Below are 16,199 nucleotides of genomic sequence, written 5' to 3' on the forward strand. Positions count from 1 at the left end.
AACAGCTCAACAATACTACACACACACACACACACACACACACACACACACACACACACAGAGTTGGAAAAAAAAAAGTATTTTCTGGATAATGGAGTTATCGCATTAATTTTTTTCTTCATATAAATATTTGTATCTACCAGATTTTCTCATATATTATTATTATTTTGATTAGAGAAGTTGTACGTTTACAGAAAAATCATGCGTAAAATACTGAGTTCTCATTTACTACCCTATTATTAACACCTTGCATTAGTGTGGTACATTTGTTACTATTCATGAAAGAAAGAACATTTGAATACTTTTACTATTAACTGTAGTCCATCATTTACAATAGGGTTCACTGTTTGTGTTGTACAATCCTTTGGGGTGATTTTTAAATTTTTATTCTAGTAACATATACAGCCTAAAATTTCCCCTTTTAGCCACATTGTGATATATAACTTCTCATATATTATTGACATAACCAGAAAAAAAAATTCTTATACTTTGGTATTCTCAAGAATGAAAACTGGAACTATATATCTTTGGAACCTGGATAATTGTGGAAAAGAATAAAATCTAATGGTATGATTCTGGACTTGGATTTGTAGGGAAGAAAATTATAATAAATGAAGTCAGCAGGGTTACCTTACTAATGGGTATATGCTTTGCTAGAACTAAAAAACTGATCTTCAGGGTATGTTTCTCCTACTTAGTCTGCTATTGTAAAATTGTTTTATCTTGTTTTAAATATGTTATTGCTTAACTGATTATCTTAAGTAGTTAGGTGATGGGTGTTTTCTCTATCTTAGAAGTGAATTTTTAAAAAATTAAGTGTAAATATGAAGAAAATTAAGCTTATAATTATGTTCTTAGGATCAAAGTTCTGATCGTACCAGTCTTTCTTCAGTGGGAGCCCAGGATTCTGAATCTACCTCTTTAACAGATGAAGATGTCTGCCATGAGTTGGAAGGAGCTGCTACCTCCCAAGAAGGCAGTGCCACTTCTGGGACTAAGGGAGTTGATCTCAGCCGAACAAGCCTGGAAAGTTCTGCCTCCTTAGAAGGTTTGTTCAGACAGTTCTGTCACACTGTATTTGATTTGTAGTTTCATGTGATTTGTAGTACCTTTGCTTTTTTTCTTTATGATTTAATTTATTTTTAATTGTGTAAAAGATTTTCATGGCTCTAAAATCAAAATAATAAAACCCTTTGAGAGAAGTCCAGCTTCCATTTCTATTCACTCATCTTGTTTTCTCCCTGTCCCTAGAGGTAAACATTCTTATAAGTTTTTGGTTCACTGTTGCTTTTTAAAAATATAGGCATACATATATTCTCATTACTTTCCACCCTTCTTGCTCAAAAGGTAACATGCCTGAACATACTGTCCTGCCACTTGCTTTTTTCATTTAACAGTATATACTGGAGATTATTCATTATCATTGTATAGGGATGTCACTCATTCATTTTTACAGCTGCATAGTTCATCGTGTGGCTCTTTCGTAGTTTATTTTAATCACTTCCCAATAGTTGGACTTTACGTTTCCGGTCTTTGTCTAATATTAATAATGCTACAATGCATATATGTCATATTGTATCTTTGGGAGATACTTCAAGATTCTATATTGAAGTGATATTGCCAAGTCCCTTTCCCCATGGGTGTACTATTTTGCATTCTCACCAGCAGTATGTGAGAGTCCCTATTTCCCCACAGCCTTGTCAACAAAGTATGTTGGCAAACTTTTGGATTTTTGCCAGTCTGATAGGTGAGAAATGTATTTCTGTTTAGTTTTAATTACATTTCTCTTCTAAATGTAGGTGAGTATGTTTTTATATGTCTACAGACCATTTGTATTTTTTTTCTGTGAGCTGTGCTTTGCCTGCTTTTCAATTGTTTCTTTTTTATCCCCTTCTGTTTTAGCATTTTTAATACTAGGGAATTATTCCATTGCCACTTATATAAATTGCAAGTGCTTTTTGCAAGTTTTGTCAAGCTGTGTTGTTTATTTTGCCATGCTAAAGTTTTTAATTTAATGTCATCAAATTTGTTTTTCTCCCGTGTTGTTTCTGGATTTGAGTCATTGTTAGAAAAAGTTTCCCCTTTCCTATGTTATAAAGGAATTTACCTATGTTTCCTCCTGATGCTTAATCTGGTTTTATATTTAACATTTTCTGGGGTCAGCAAACTTTTTCTGCAAAGGGTCAATAGTAAATATTTTTGGCTTTGTAGGTTATATACATCTCTGTAACATATTTTTCTTTTTATTTTTTTTTTTTTTTTTTTTTTGCCTTTTTTTTTAAACAATCCTTTAAAAGTAAAAATCATTCTTTTTTCAGGGCCACACAAAACACATTGCTGGTTGGATTTGACCTCTGATTTAGATATTTGATCTTTTGGAAATTTTTCCTACTATATGGAATGAAGAATGCATCCAATAAATTTTTTTTCATTTGCCCCTTTACTCTTTTTTTAACTTTATTTATCAAAAAAAATTCAAAAGAAAAACATTTCAAACAAAACAAAACAAAGGAATAAGAAAAGCAAATAACCTAAAATAGCTACTTTGCTTCCAAGATGTTCGTACCATACCCCAAGAAAATTAACAAACCATAATCAAACAAAGGAATAAGAAAAACAAATAACCTAAAATAACTACATTGAAGCTAATAATTTTTAAATGCAATAGTTTTTTCTTACTTTATCAAAAAATAAAAAAATATTCAAACAAAACAAAGGAATAAGAAAACCAAATAACCTAAAATAACTATATTGCTTCCAATATGTTCCTACCATACCCAAGAAAATTTACAAACCATAGCATTTCTGAGCATTCCCATAACATTGAGATTATCAGTAGCTTATCTGTTCTTATTAGATTATCGTTCCACCTTCAGTAGTTGCTGTCTATCTCTAGCTCCCCTACATTCTACAATATAAGCCATTTATTTTACATTTTTCACACAGAGTTCACATTAGTGGTAACATACAATATCTCTTTTTTTGTGTCTGGCTTGTTTCACTCAGAATTATGTCTTCAAGTTTCATTCATGTTGTCATATGTTTCACGACATTGTTCCTTCTTACTGCCACGTAGTATTCCATCATGTGTATATACCACATTTTGTTTATCCACTCATCTGTTGAAGGGCATTTGGGTTGTTTCCATTTCTTGGCAATTGTGAATAATGCTGCTGTGAACATTGGTGTGCAAATGTCTGTTCGTGTCACTGCCTTCAGATCTTCTGGGTACATACCGAGAAATGAAATTGCTAGATTGGAGGGTAACTCAATATCTAGTTTTCTAAGGAACCGTAGACAGTCCTCCAGAGTGGCTGAACCATTATACATTCCCACCAGCAATGAATAAGAGTTCCAATTTCTCCACATCCTCTGCAGCATTTGTAGTTTCCTGTTTGTTTAATGGCAGCCATTCTAATTGGTGAGAGATGATAACTCATTGTGGTCTTAATTTGCATCTCCCTAATAGCTAGTGAAGATAAACATTTTTTCACATGTTTTTTTAGCCATTTGTATGTCCTCTTCAGAGAACTGTCTTTTCTTATCTTTTGCCCATTTTATAATTGGGCTGTTTTTACTATTGTCGTTGAGTTGTAGGATTTCTTTATATATGCAAGATATCAGTCTTTTGTCAGATACATGGTTTCCAAATATTTTTTCCCATTGAGTTGGCTGCCTCTTCACCTTTTTGACAAATTCCTTTGAGGTACAGAAGCTTTGAATTTTGAGGAGTTCCCATTTACCTGTTTTTTTATTTCATTGCTTGTGCTTTGGCTATAAGGTCTAAGAAGTGACCTCCTAATACACGGTCTTGAAGATGTTTCCCTACATTATCTTCTAGGAGTTTTCCCTTTGCGCTTTTATAAAGCTTTCATTATGGAAATTTTCAAACATACACAGAAGTAGACTGATTAACCTAATGAACCCTCATGTACCCTTTACCCTGCTTCAACAATATCAACAAATGGCTTTTCGTGTTTTATATATTCCCCCCTCTCTCTATTGCCAGTAATTTTTCCTTCCCCATTGGATTATTTAAAAGTAAATTGCAGACACATATGAGAAAAATGAATATAGATTAAAAATTTTATATCAATGTTAATTCTCTTGAACTTGATAACCATACCTATGGTAGATACATAAGTGAATATCCTTGTTCTTAGGAAATATAGTTGGCAGTATTAAGGTTTCAAGGAGCATGATGCATACAGCCTACACTCAAGTGTTCAGAAAATGGATTGATAAATATATGTTTAGACAGACATATACACAGATAGATGGAGAGATAGATTGATAGCATGATGGATAGTTAACAAGGGTGATATGACAAATGTGACAAAATGTTAAAATTGGTGGATCTGGGTGGCTGGTGGGATAAAGGTATGATGGAGTTCTCTCTATGGTGTTTGTATTATTTTTTATAACTGTCCTGTAAGTTTAAAAGTATTTCAAAATAAAAAGTTTTAAAAAAAGTAAATTGCAGTAACATATGATTGTAATCAGAAATACTTCAATATGTATCTCTAAAATGTAAGAACTTTTTATGTAATATATTTTTTAACTTTTCAGTAAAGTATAACTGTGTGTACTTTACTGTATGTAAATAAATTTCACAACTTCATCACGCCTGAGTAACCAGCACTCAGATCAAGAAGCGAAACATTAACAGCACCAAGAATCCCTTCTCATGCCCCCATCTAGTTACTACTTCCTCCATAGGTAAACATTATCTTAACTTCTAACAATATAGATTAATTTGGCCATTTTTTAACATTTTATGAACTCATACAGTATGTATCTTTTGTGAAAGATTCCTTTTTTGAAATCATAATCATGTCATTGTCATGCTTTAAAATATGGTATTTATATAATATTTTATAATATCAAATACTTATTTAATTTTGGATTTTCACTGTTGTCTCGTAAATATCTTTTTATAGGTGGTTTGTTCAAATTGGGATCCAAACAAGTTCAATGTGTGTTACATTTGGTTGATATGCCTATTAAGTGTCTTTCCATCTTTGTTCCCCCTCCTTTTTCTTTTTTTTTTCCTCCCTTGCCATATATTTGTTGAAGAAATCAGGTGATTAGTTTCCTTTCCTCATTTTTTTTAACATACAAGAACACTTTATTGTGCTAATCAAAAAAAAACTTAACTCACAATCTGAAAATGAATATTTATTCTTATGCTATAGATTGATTAGATACAAAAGGAAGGCTGCTCTCCAAAGTGATTGTATTAGTCAGGGGTATTTTGGTAATAAAACCAGTTTTGAACTAGCTGTAGCAGAAAGGGATTATTATAGAAAGCTAGTGGGAAAGCATCAAGGGAAGAACTGCAGTTACCACCAGCTCTAAGCATCTTATGGACTGTTAGACTTGAGTTTTCTCTCTGTGCTTCTCTCAGTCATCTCCACGTGGCAGGGGCTGATGCCAGTGGTAGTTGTGGGGGTATCTTTTTTTCCTTGTCATTTATTTTTTGAAGCAATCAGGACATTTAATATGGATTATGTTAATTGCATTCCCCAGTCTTATTTAATTTAACATGTTTTCTTATCCCCTTTATTTCTTGTCAGCTTTTGGTTTACACCATAACTTTTTTCCACCTTTATATTTGTAAGAATACCAATGCTCATTCATAAAATTCAATAACAACAAAAAAGAAAAGTTTAGAGAAGTTATAGATTACCTCCAGTTTCACTAATGAGATACAGTCACTGTCAACAATTGATTTGACCACAGAACTCCTCTATTTTAAACATGGAAAGATAGAAAGCACAATAGTAAATATGTACAGTTGGAATGCTTTCTATCTCATATACATGGAAACTAGTGCTTCATAAATGTGTAATGAACTCACCTAGCTTGTGGGGAAGTGTGGAATTAGAGTACATTGCCTTTGGTTTGTACTGAAATCAAACAGGCATGCATTGAAAAACATTTTTTCATTATTTATTTTTTGTCTTAAATTACCTTTAATATTTTGTGTAGAGTGGGTTGACATTTTATCAGAGTATTTATGAGTGTGAAAGATTCTTATATGCTTTCTCATTAATTTTAATGGTTTTCCTCTTTTTTTAATAATGAACAGGATCCCTGTCAAAGTTTGTCTTATCTGGGAAATCGGAAGTGGCATCTTCCTGCAACACAAGTAATATAAATATCTTCCAGAACTATGCAATGGAGGTACAATTTTACTCAAAAGAACATCCTCATAATTTACATTTCTTAAATATTGATGGTACTGAACAGTAATAAAAGTTAAATTATCTCTATAGCAATTCTTCCTAAACTGACAGTGCTTTATTCACCATAGTGTATAATTTGGAGCACCTGCGAATCTCAGAATGTGTATCTTGTCTGAATAAACTTAAAATCCAGTTTTTGGATATCCAATATTTCAAATTATTGAAGCCATTCTGCTTTATCCCTGCTAGAACAGTTCCATGTCTGCTTTGAGATTTGTCTACATGGAAAAGTATTTTCATTTTCAGCATTTTTCTTTATCCTGTGGCATATGTTGTTGAATATATATCAAATATTGGTATTTGAATTTTTATTTTACATTTTAAACACATAAAATCCATTTTTGCTGTGAAATCAAACTTTTCTTGGTGAAGGTGCAGGGAGCAATCTTGGCATATGTTGTCAGTGTCTTCCATCATATCTTTCATTCTTTGTGCCAGTTTGATGTAGCTCTCTGCTGGGAATGCTCCTATGCCCCATGGTCTTACAATGAGAAAAATTATACTTTTATATTTTTAAATTTTCCACGGATTTTCATGTAAAAAATTGCTTCCAGATACATTTATGAGTGTTATTGCTATTTCATGTTAATTTGAATAAATCTGGAAAATAAATAAATTTGCATACACTGGATAAAAGTGCTGAGCACTGATGTTACAGTTTTCAAAGTTCCTGGTGGATTTACCAGGAAATTTTATAGTTTATTAATGTAATGACAGCATTTACAGTTATCTACAGCAGTGCTTCTTAACTACCTACAGTGATGAACCAGGGAGTTTTGTTTTGTTTTCAATTTCCAATCTAAAAACCTCCTATCAATTCCTGTACTTATCTCACCATAAACCAGTAAGAAACAGTTTGTGGACCAGTACTGGTCTAGCGACCATACTTTGATTAGCACTGATCTATAATATGTAATTACAAATACATGTTTAGGTATTAATGCCTGAATTTGCTTTTCCATTAATAAAACCATGGCAGATTTTATATTAAAAATAATGAAAAATGCTCATTTAAATTCAAGTTTTCCTTTTAGGCAAGAATTTTGCAATAGATTTAGTTGAATTAGTGAGCGATGAGTATATCATGTCATGCATTGATTGTAATCCATTTTTTGTTTGTAACATCTGGATCCTTCTGAGTTTTAATTTTCCAGTCTATTTAGTTTTCCTGTCATACTATGCACTAACTAACCAACTTGCTTTATAAAGTGCTATTTTTTCCTGTAGGTTCTTATTTCAAGTTGTTCTCGGTGTCGAACTTGTGATTGTCTTGTCCATGATGAGGAAATCATGGCTGGGTGGACAGCAGATGATTCAAATCTCAATACTACATGCCCATTTTGTGGCAATCTTTTCTTACCCTTTCTGAATATTGAAGTAAGAGATTTAAGACGACCAGGAAGGTAAAGATTTGTGCTTTTTCTCTTTCATATTTAAGAATCGTATTTCCTAGAATCTCTTTCCTAAAAAAGCTACTTTGATTCACATTACAGGTACTTTTTGAAGTCGAGCCCATCTACTGAAAATATACATTTTCCATCCTCCTTTTCAAGTCAGGCAAGACATTCTTGCATCTCAGCATCAGCCTCTGGTGGTCTTGACACATCTGTTATATCAGTTCAAGGAAATTTTGATCTAAATAGGTAATTAAGATTATGTGGCATTGTCTACTTTAACATACACATTATCCATGTTTCAGATATATGACAGAAAAATTAGCTGGCCATTTAAGATTTAACATTCACAATAATTGACTCAATCTTAAATTCTTACTCTTAATTAAAACAATATTAAAATTGTTTAATAACCTAAATGTTTAAATATAAACAGCTGTATTTTATGCTTTATGAATTCCTGTAATTTAAGCTGCATAATTTGTATATGATAATGTTTATTACTATTTTAAGGGAAAAAATTCTATAGAACACTTGAAGTTTATAATGACCATCTTCTCCTTATCTCCGTATCTTCAGGAATTAAGTCAGTACTAACTTATTTCTTCGGAACATTTAATTTTCTACTTAGGAATATTTAATAATCTAAAAAAAGATTTGGAGCTGATATAGAAACTGTGAAGTAAGGCTTATACAGTAAGCTTTAAGTAATTCTACAAATGCAGAAATTGACTCCATTTTGCAGAAGTGCTAAGTAAACCATATATAGCCAGGCAAATGAAGCCATATCTGTAGCTGCATGTGCAAAAGAAAAGACCTACATAGTACTGGCAGGCTAACTTGTCCTGTTTGATCCCAAAGACTAAGGCAGCAAAACCAAAAATCTCCGTGTGCACATTCTTTCATCATGGCTCTATCATAGTTTGGTTGCAGCCCTTTCCTTGACTTTCTCTCCCACTAGCCTATGACATCCTAAAGGTATAGGTACCAGATTTTTCTGCTTTGTATCCTCTAGGCCTACCATGATTTTGACTATATAAAAATTGTCTACCAAATATTTTGGATAAATGAATGACTCTTGAATATTTAAGAGTTCATTGTATAAAAAAGAAATTTAACATGAGTAGACTACTTAAAAATGTATCCTGCTTTCCAGCTGAAGCCTTAGTAACACCTTTCCTTTGATTTTCTCTGCTATGTCCAGCTGTGATTCTAAAGAGAGGAACATTGTTCTTCTAGGTGAAATAAAGTAAATCTAGACATTGACACGACTTTTTCTCTTTCTGTGCCCAAGCAAATCTAAACCACAGGAAAATTCATGTGCCCGAAGTATTCAGATTCCTACTGATAGATCAAAAACAACTATGTCAAAATGTCCAGTATTTCCAATGGCCAGAAGTGTTAGTACTTACGGCCCCTTGGATAAGGAAAAAAGTGGAAGACAGAAGCTCATTCCAACAGGCAGCCTCCCAGCTACTTTACAAGGAGCTACAGTATGTATTTTTGGTATTTAAAATTTTGTAGAATGATAATTTACATATGATTTTGTTTCCCTTGTCTTTACAAGCCTTATTTGCTTCAGTTTTATTATTATCAAGAAGAGTCTCTGATTCCATGACAAAATTATAATACCTTTCTACTTATGTGGAAATTATTGATAGGAATTTGAGAAAATAGTTTAGTATCATCATTTTTGCATTGCATTTATGGTTTTTATTTCTTCAACAGGATTCTTTAGGATTAGAATGGCACCTCCCAAGTCCAGATCCTATCACTGTTCCATATCTTAGTCCTTTAGTAGTATGGAAGGAACTTGAAAGCTTATTGGAAAATGAAGGTGATCATGCAATAACAGTGGCAGACTTTGTGGACCATCACCCAATTGTTTTTTGGAACCTGGTGTGGTATTTTAGACGTCTTGATTTGCCCAGTAACTTACCTGGATTGATTCTTTCTTCTGAGCATTGTAATAAGTATTCAAAGGTATGAGAGTAAAAATTAACTAAAAGGCAATGCTACTGTCACCATTGTAATGTTCACATATTCCTAATTGTAAAAAAGTAAGTTTATTTTTATGCTAAGTATTTTTCTTCTTACAGTCTAGCAGTAAAGTCATATATTTAGCCTCCTTCTAGAATTTACCCAAAATGTGTATGAATTAATTTTATAGTCATAAAAATATACTGGTAACAACTCTTATGAGAAGGGTTTGTGAGTTAGCAAAATATGTACTCACACATTGCCTGGGTCTCTGTAACACTCATGTCTCATACCCCTTTCAGAAGCAAGCCTAACTTTTTGTAAGGAGAATGTCTGCTCACAATCATGTGCTACCATTCTCCGAATTTCATTACTCTGAATTTGCTTAACAGCAGTTAGTTTATGTGTTCATTTGTATTTTTGATATGTTGTTCTAAAAGCATTTTTAGTTTTCTTTATATGATGTCACTACTATATTGCAAAGTCTCTTAAGTTCAGGAGCGCTGCCTTCTCCCTTCATATACTTCATGTCTGTGATTATACATGTGCTTTGGATTTTCAGTACATGATAAATGAGTGACCAAGTGGTTAACTCAGTCAGGGTCCCCTGGACTTGGATCTTAGGCTGACACAGAATGGGGCTCCTGAATTCATCCTCTGTGGACCCTCAGTCGTGAGCAGGCCCAGATTAGCCCTACATGATACCCTTTCTCACGATATTAGTACTTTGTCAAATCTTGCCTGTTGCTGCTTTAGAGGTCATTAGCTTCTCAACTCATCTCATCCTTTTTTCAGGAAGTGTAAAATGCATACAAATCAATCATTTTCTGTTCTCTTGTTTTTAAATATTTGTAAGAATCTTTACAGAGTATTTATTGAAAATTATCATGTAAGGATCATGAATGAATGTGTGTTTATTCTACAACACAGATTCCCCGCCACTGTATGTCTGAAGACAGTAAATACGTGTTAATACAAATGTTATGGGACAATATGAAATTACATCAGGATCCAGGACAGCCCTTGTACATCCTCTGGAATGCCCATAGTAAGTGCCATCAGAGAATGCTAACTTGGATCAAATGAGAGTAATCTCTACTTGCTTTAAATAGCCAAAACTAATGTATAACTGACTTTTATTTTACTATACTCCTTTTTGTCTTGCAGGTCAAAACCGTACCCTTTTGTTTGAGAGTGAGTGTTAAGTTTGATGTTTTTAGTGCTACTTTCTATGGAGTTCCAGGCTGTTTTGGGGGGGAAGGGTGCTGTGTGTGTGCTGGGAGGGTCGTGTTTTATAGAGTTCAGCTTTCAGCACATTGCTTGTCCCAACTTCTTCTTTCCACTTACATTTTATTCGTTTCCATTCCAGGCTGCTGATTTAGAATTTCCTTCATGGGCTGAATTAAGGGAAACAATATTTTAGATATTGGCTATTTGAGGCAACAAAAAGCTTTAGGCTTATTTTTGTCATTAGTTGTCTGTTTTTTCCTTTTTTTTTTCTTTTTGCTTACTTCATTCTTAGATTTTTATTTATTCCTCCCTTTATCTATTATTTTTTATTTTTGGTGCTTTATAACTTCTTTAATAGCTGTCAGTTGCTGCTTAATTTCTTTCTCCTTTCTACACAGAACAGTTCCTCCATCTGCTCTTTTTGTTGTTTTGCAGCCCAAAAGTATCCAATGGTCCATTTATTGCAAAAAGGTGATAGCTCATTTACCCAGGAACTATTGAAAAGTATGGTAAGAAGCATTAAAATGAATGATGTCTATGGACCAATGAGTCAGATTTTAGAGACCTTGAATAAGTGTCCACATTTTAAAAGACAGCGGTAAGTCATTCTCATAAACAAATATATTTGTTTAATGAATCTTCTAAGCAGATTCACATTGTTTGCTTATTGACTTCTTAGAATAGCTCATGCTTATATTAGCATGCAAATTTTATACAGAACATATGGACTACATGAATACTAATATTTGCCCCACTCTTTTTTCTACCCATAGGAGTTTATACAGAGAAATACTATTTCTCTCACTTGTGGCACTGGGAAGAGAAAACATTGACATAGGTAATTCATCATGATATATGTAATATTTATATATAATGGCATAGTTTCCAAAGTGTTTTTATATTTTAGACTTAATTTATTACATTAATATCAAATTGTAATAATTTATTAGAAGATTGGTTCTTTGACTTTTTTACCTAATATAAAAAGTAATTTGATACTTTGGTCATGGTAGTAATAATAATGATAAATAATAAAAAACTAACTTTTTTTGTGGGCTCACTGTGTGTCTCACACTGTAGCAAGTGCTTTCATAATTCTCCCCAAAGTCCTATATGGGTATTGTTAACATCTCCCTATTATGATTGAGGAGACTGTGACTCTGAGAGGTTAAATAACTTAATCTTGGGTTAACAGTAAATAATAGAGCCACATTTGAACCAGAAGGTCTTAATTTCTGACCCAATATTTTTGGCCCATTGTGTTATATCACTAACGACCTTAAGCTTGTTTCAGAAAGGATTTAAGGTAGCAAGATTCATATTTTACTAGTCCCAAACTGTTTTCATTAATTATCTCCTTCTCCCAGTTATTGTTTTTGGCCTCCTTTAATTTTCCACTTCTAGGTCCTAAGAAAGGGCAGAAATAGTCACTGATAGACAAAAAGAAGGAAATTGGTGGTAGACTTAATTTAGATGGCTATCAGGTAGAGAAGGACTCATGTCGAATTTTGGGATTCTAGTTGAGAATTAATAATATTATGAATTCATTGATGATAATTAATATATATAATTCCTCTGACTTGAGTAGTATCTGACTTGGGTGCTCTACTTAACCCCACCAATTAATGACAGAATATGTAATGCTTCTATTGGGTGGTATAGTATACTGGTCTTAACAAAAACAAACCAGATTCTTCAGCATCAACGCTTTGGGTAACTTTTAAAATGCCTGTGATGTTTGCCACAGCTGTTTATTCGTGGCATCAGAGTCAAAATGATGATAGTGTATAACAAGCATGTGCAGTATTACAGGTTGGTCAGTCAGAACTGAGGAGACATCTAGAGAGCAAAGGCTCTCCCTGTGATGGTGGTTTCCCAACAAGTTCATTGCAAGATGGGAGAGAGAGCAGGAATTAGTGCATGAAGGAGAGGGCTAACAACAACCATTCCTAACTGGGCATCTCAAGGGGCGTAAGATACCATCCAACCAGAGGTGACTCGTACCACTGGGAATTGTCAGCCTTGATGCCAAAAGAGAGTTTGTAGAATTTGACAGTAAAAAGTATGTATGAGTGAAATGGCAAGCATCTTAGAGAAAGTAATTATTAGTTGTGTATGATATTTTAGATAAAACAAACATTTGAAGGACAAAGAGACTAATTTAGTTAGAAAGAAAATAAATCTGCTCATATAAAAGGTAGGAGTGGGAAATTGGCTTACACTAAAATGGCCTTAAAATATTTAGCTATAAATCCAAGCCAGCTGGAATCAATGTTTAGTACCTTTATTAAAGAAAAAAAAATTTCACATTGTGGTAGATTGAATTGTGTACCCCAATTTGGACATGTCCTTGGCCTTATTCCACAATTTGTTGGGTGTGGACCCACTGTAAATAAAATCTCTTCAAGATGTTACTTCAGTTAAAGTGTGGCCCAACTGACTCAGGTTGGGTTTTAATCCAGATTATTGGAGTCCTTTATAAGGAGAGTGAAAAAGTCAGACAGAGAAAGAAGCCACCACGGGAGCAGCCAGAAGCTGGAATTCAGTAGAACCCAGAAGAGAAAGGAGAAGATGCCACCACATGCATTGCCACCTGATGGAAAAGCCAAAGAACCCCAAAGATTGCTGGCCAGCCAGAAGACACCAGGAAGCAAGCCTTCTAGACTCTGCAACTTTGAGACAGTAAATTCCTATTGTTAAGCTAACCCATTGTATAGTATTTTTTTTAGCAACCAGGAAACCAAAAATGGTTTTTAGTACCAGAAAGTGGGGTGCTGCTCTGATAAATAACTAAAAATGTGGAATGTGGAAACAGCTTTGGTAATGGGGAGAGGCTGGAAGAATTGTGAAGTACTGACAGGAAAAGCCCAAATTGCTTTGAAGAGACTATCAGTAGAAACATGGATCTTAAAGGTACCTCTAGTGAGGCCTTGGAAGGAAATAATGAAAATGTTATTGGAAATTGGAAGAAAGACGATTCTGGTTATAAAGTGGCAGAGAACCTGGCAAAATTGTTTTCTGATTTGGATTGAAAGTGGAACTTGTAAGCAATGGACTTGGGCATTTAGCAGAGGAGATTTCCAAGCTAAGCATAGTAAAATTCAAGATGAAAGAGATATGCTGAAAACTGACCTCATAAGCACAAAGAAACCAGAAATTGGTGGATTCTGAGCCTATCCAGATAGCATGCTCTGAGACTAGGGCTAGCAGCAGCTCTATCAGGGACCTCCCTGAGCTTCTGGGAAATGAGTCTCCAGGGATCAAGATTCCATGTGAGGGTTTAACTAAAACACTCTTTGCTAAAGAAGATATGGCTGAACATGGATCCAGTCATCCATTTCAGTAGAAGTAAGGATTGGAAATACAGTTATCCAGGAAGGATCTCTGGAAAGTTCTGTAGTCTGATTATTTGGACCTCCTTGAACTGCACTCAAAGCAACAAGTTTTTGTGAAATTTGAATGAAGAGAAGCAGTGCCTGAAAGGGACAGAGAAGGGATGAATTGAAAGAATGACTTCAAGGGCACGCCCATGGAAGCAGAGGTCTGGACCGAAAAGATCCCAGACCAAGAAAGCACAGTCTCCCACCTGTGTGGAAAGAGCGGGTCCACCCCTGTGGTTGGAGAGAGCAGGCCATCTGTCCCAGTGCTTGGAGGGAGCAGGCTTTGCGCCCGACTATTCAAGGAGAATGCCACCACCCCTGTGTTCAGAGTAGATGGGGCCTGAGCCCTGACCGCCAGCAGAGCCTGGCTGTCATTCCAGTGCTTGGAGAGGGTGGGGCCTACACCCCAGAGTTCAGGGAGAGCTTGGCCACTGCAGAAGCACTTGGAAAGGTTTGGGCTGCCATTTCATCAAGTTCATAGGACAAAGAATCAAGCCACAGATGATTCTCAGACCTTGAAATCTAATGGAGTTTGCCCTGCTGAGTTTCAGACTTGAGACCTGTTTCCCTTGCTATTTCTCTCTTCTGAAAAGGGAGTGTTTCCTATGCCGGTCCCACCATTGTATATTGGAAGCAGACAACTTGTTTTCTAGGTTTCACAGATCTATCAGACAGAGTAATTTTGCGCAAGGACAGACCATGACTGATTTTGATGGGACTTTGTACTTAGCATTGTTACTGAAATGACTCAAGACTTTTGGGATGTTGTAATGGAGTGAATGTATTTTATATGTGGGAAGAATATGTCTTTTTGGGGTCCAGAAGGCAAACTGTGGTGGATTTAATTTGTGTACCCCAGTTTTGGCATGTTCTTGGTCTTAGTCCACATTTGGTGGGTGTGGACTCATTGTGCATAAGATATCTTGAAGATGTTACTTAGTTACGGTGTGACCCAGCTGAATCAGGTTGGGCTTTAATTTGGATTATTGGAGTCCGATATAAGTAGAGTCAAAAAGTCAGATGGAAAGAGAAGCCACAGGGAGCAACCAGAAGCTGGAAGTCAGTAGAGCCTGGAAGAGAAAGGAGAAGATGCCGCCACGTGCATTGCCATGTGACAGAAAAGCCAAGGAACCCCAAGGATTGCCAGCCAGCCAAAAAATACTGACCTTGGGAGAAAACAAACCTTCTAGCCTCTGAACCATGAGCCTATAAATTCCTGTTGTTAAGTCAACCCATTATATGGTATTTGTTTTAGTAGCTGGGAAACTAAAACAGATCAGAGAAATATAATCAAGAAACACTGTACTCAGAAATCACATTAAATTGGTGATTACCTGTTTGAAATAAAATTGGGAAAATTTGGAGAAGTTCCAGTAGAAAGGTAAAAATTATTTAGAATTAAGGAATATTTGATGGAAAAGGCTAAGGGAAACATAGCTGTAATTAACCTATAATTTTGTATATAAAAATATTGTATGAATGTATTGAGCTACCCTTTCCATTAAAAAAGAGGACAAGAGTGAATGGGTTCAAATTTCAAGCCAGGGACTTTGAGCAGACCTATACCCTTTATTAATATTGACACAAAACCCCTCAAGAAGATACTAGCAGGCTGAATCCAGCAAATCAAAACCACAATGAGATACCACTTCACACCCACTAGGATGGAAATAATTTTTTTAAGAAAAGGAAAATAAGTGTTGGCAAGGATGTGGAGAAATTGAAACCTCCCATATAGCTGATGGGGATGTAAAATGGCGCAGCCACTGTGGAAAACAGTTTGGCAGTTTTTCAAAATGTTAAACATATAGTTGCCATATGTCCCAGCAGTTCCACTCCTAGGTATACACCCCCCAAAATGGAAAATATATGCTCATACGAAAACTTGTAAGTGAATGTTCATAGGTGCATTATTTATAGAAGCCAAAAAGTGGAAACAACCCAAATGAATGGATAAACAAAATATT

At 34.8% G+C, this 16,199-nt stretch overlaps 1 protein-coding gene across 16 annotated transcripts in view; it reads left to right on the forward strand.

Moving 5' to 3' along the window:
* The window catches only part of DENND4A (DENN domain containing 4A), a 200,677-nt gene that overhangs the window by 182,627 nt on the left and 1,851 nt on the right, over positions 1-16,199 (forward strand). For 13 of the 16 annotated variants that reach the window (XM_037833644.1, XM_037833639.1, XM_037833642.1 and 10 more), the window contains 10 exons: positions 859-1,048; positions 6,092-6,186; positions 7,476-7,651; positions 7,742-7,891; positions 8,937-9,135; positions 9,371-9,625; positions 10,553-10,670; positions 10,790-10,816; positions 11,288-11,450; positions 11,626-11,690. In XM_037833644.1, the coding sequence (XP_037689572.1) occupies positions 859-1,048; positions 6,092-6,186; positions 7,476-7,651; positions 7,742-7,891; positions 8,937-9,135; positions 9,371-9,625; positions 10,553-10,670; positions 10,790-10,816; positions 11,288-11,450; positions 11,626-11,690 (1,438 nt within the window). The remainder of the gene's footprint in view (positions 1-858; positions 1,049-6,091; positions 6,187-7,475; positions 7,652-7,741; positions 7,892-8,936; positions 9,136-9,370; positions 9,626-10,552; positions 10,671-10,789; positions 10,817-11,287; positions 11,451-11,625; positions 11,691-16,199) is intronic. The other 3 variants (XM_037833646.1, XM_037833647.1, XM_037833650.1) reach the window with 1 other exon arrangement.

This window comes from Choloepus didactylus, chromosome 4, assembly GCF_015220235.1.
Source record: "Choloepus didactylus isolate mChoDid1 chromosome 4, mChoDid1.pri, whole genome shotgun sequence".
NCBI classification, from domain to species: domain Eukaryota; kingdom Metazoa; phylum Chordata; class Mammalia; order Pilosa; family Megalonychidae; genus Choloepus; species Choloepus didactylus.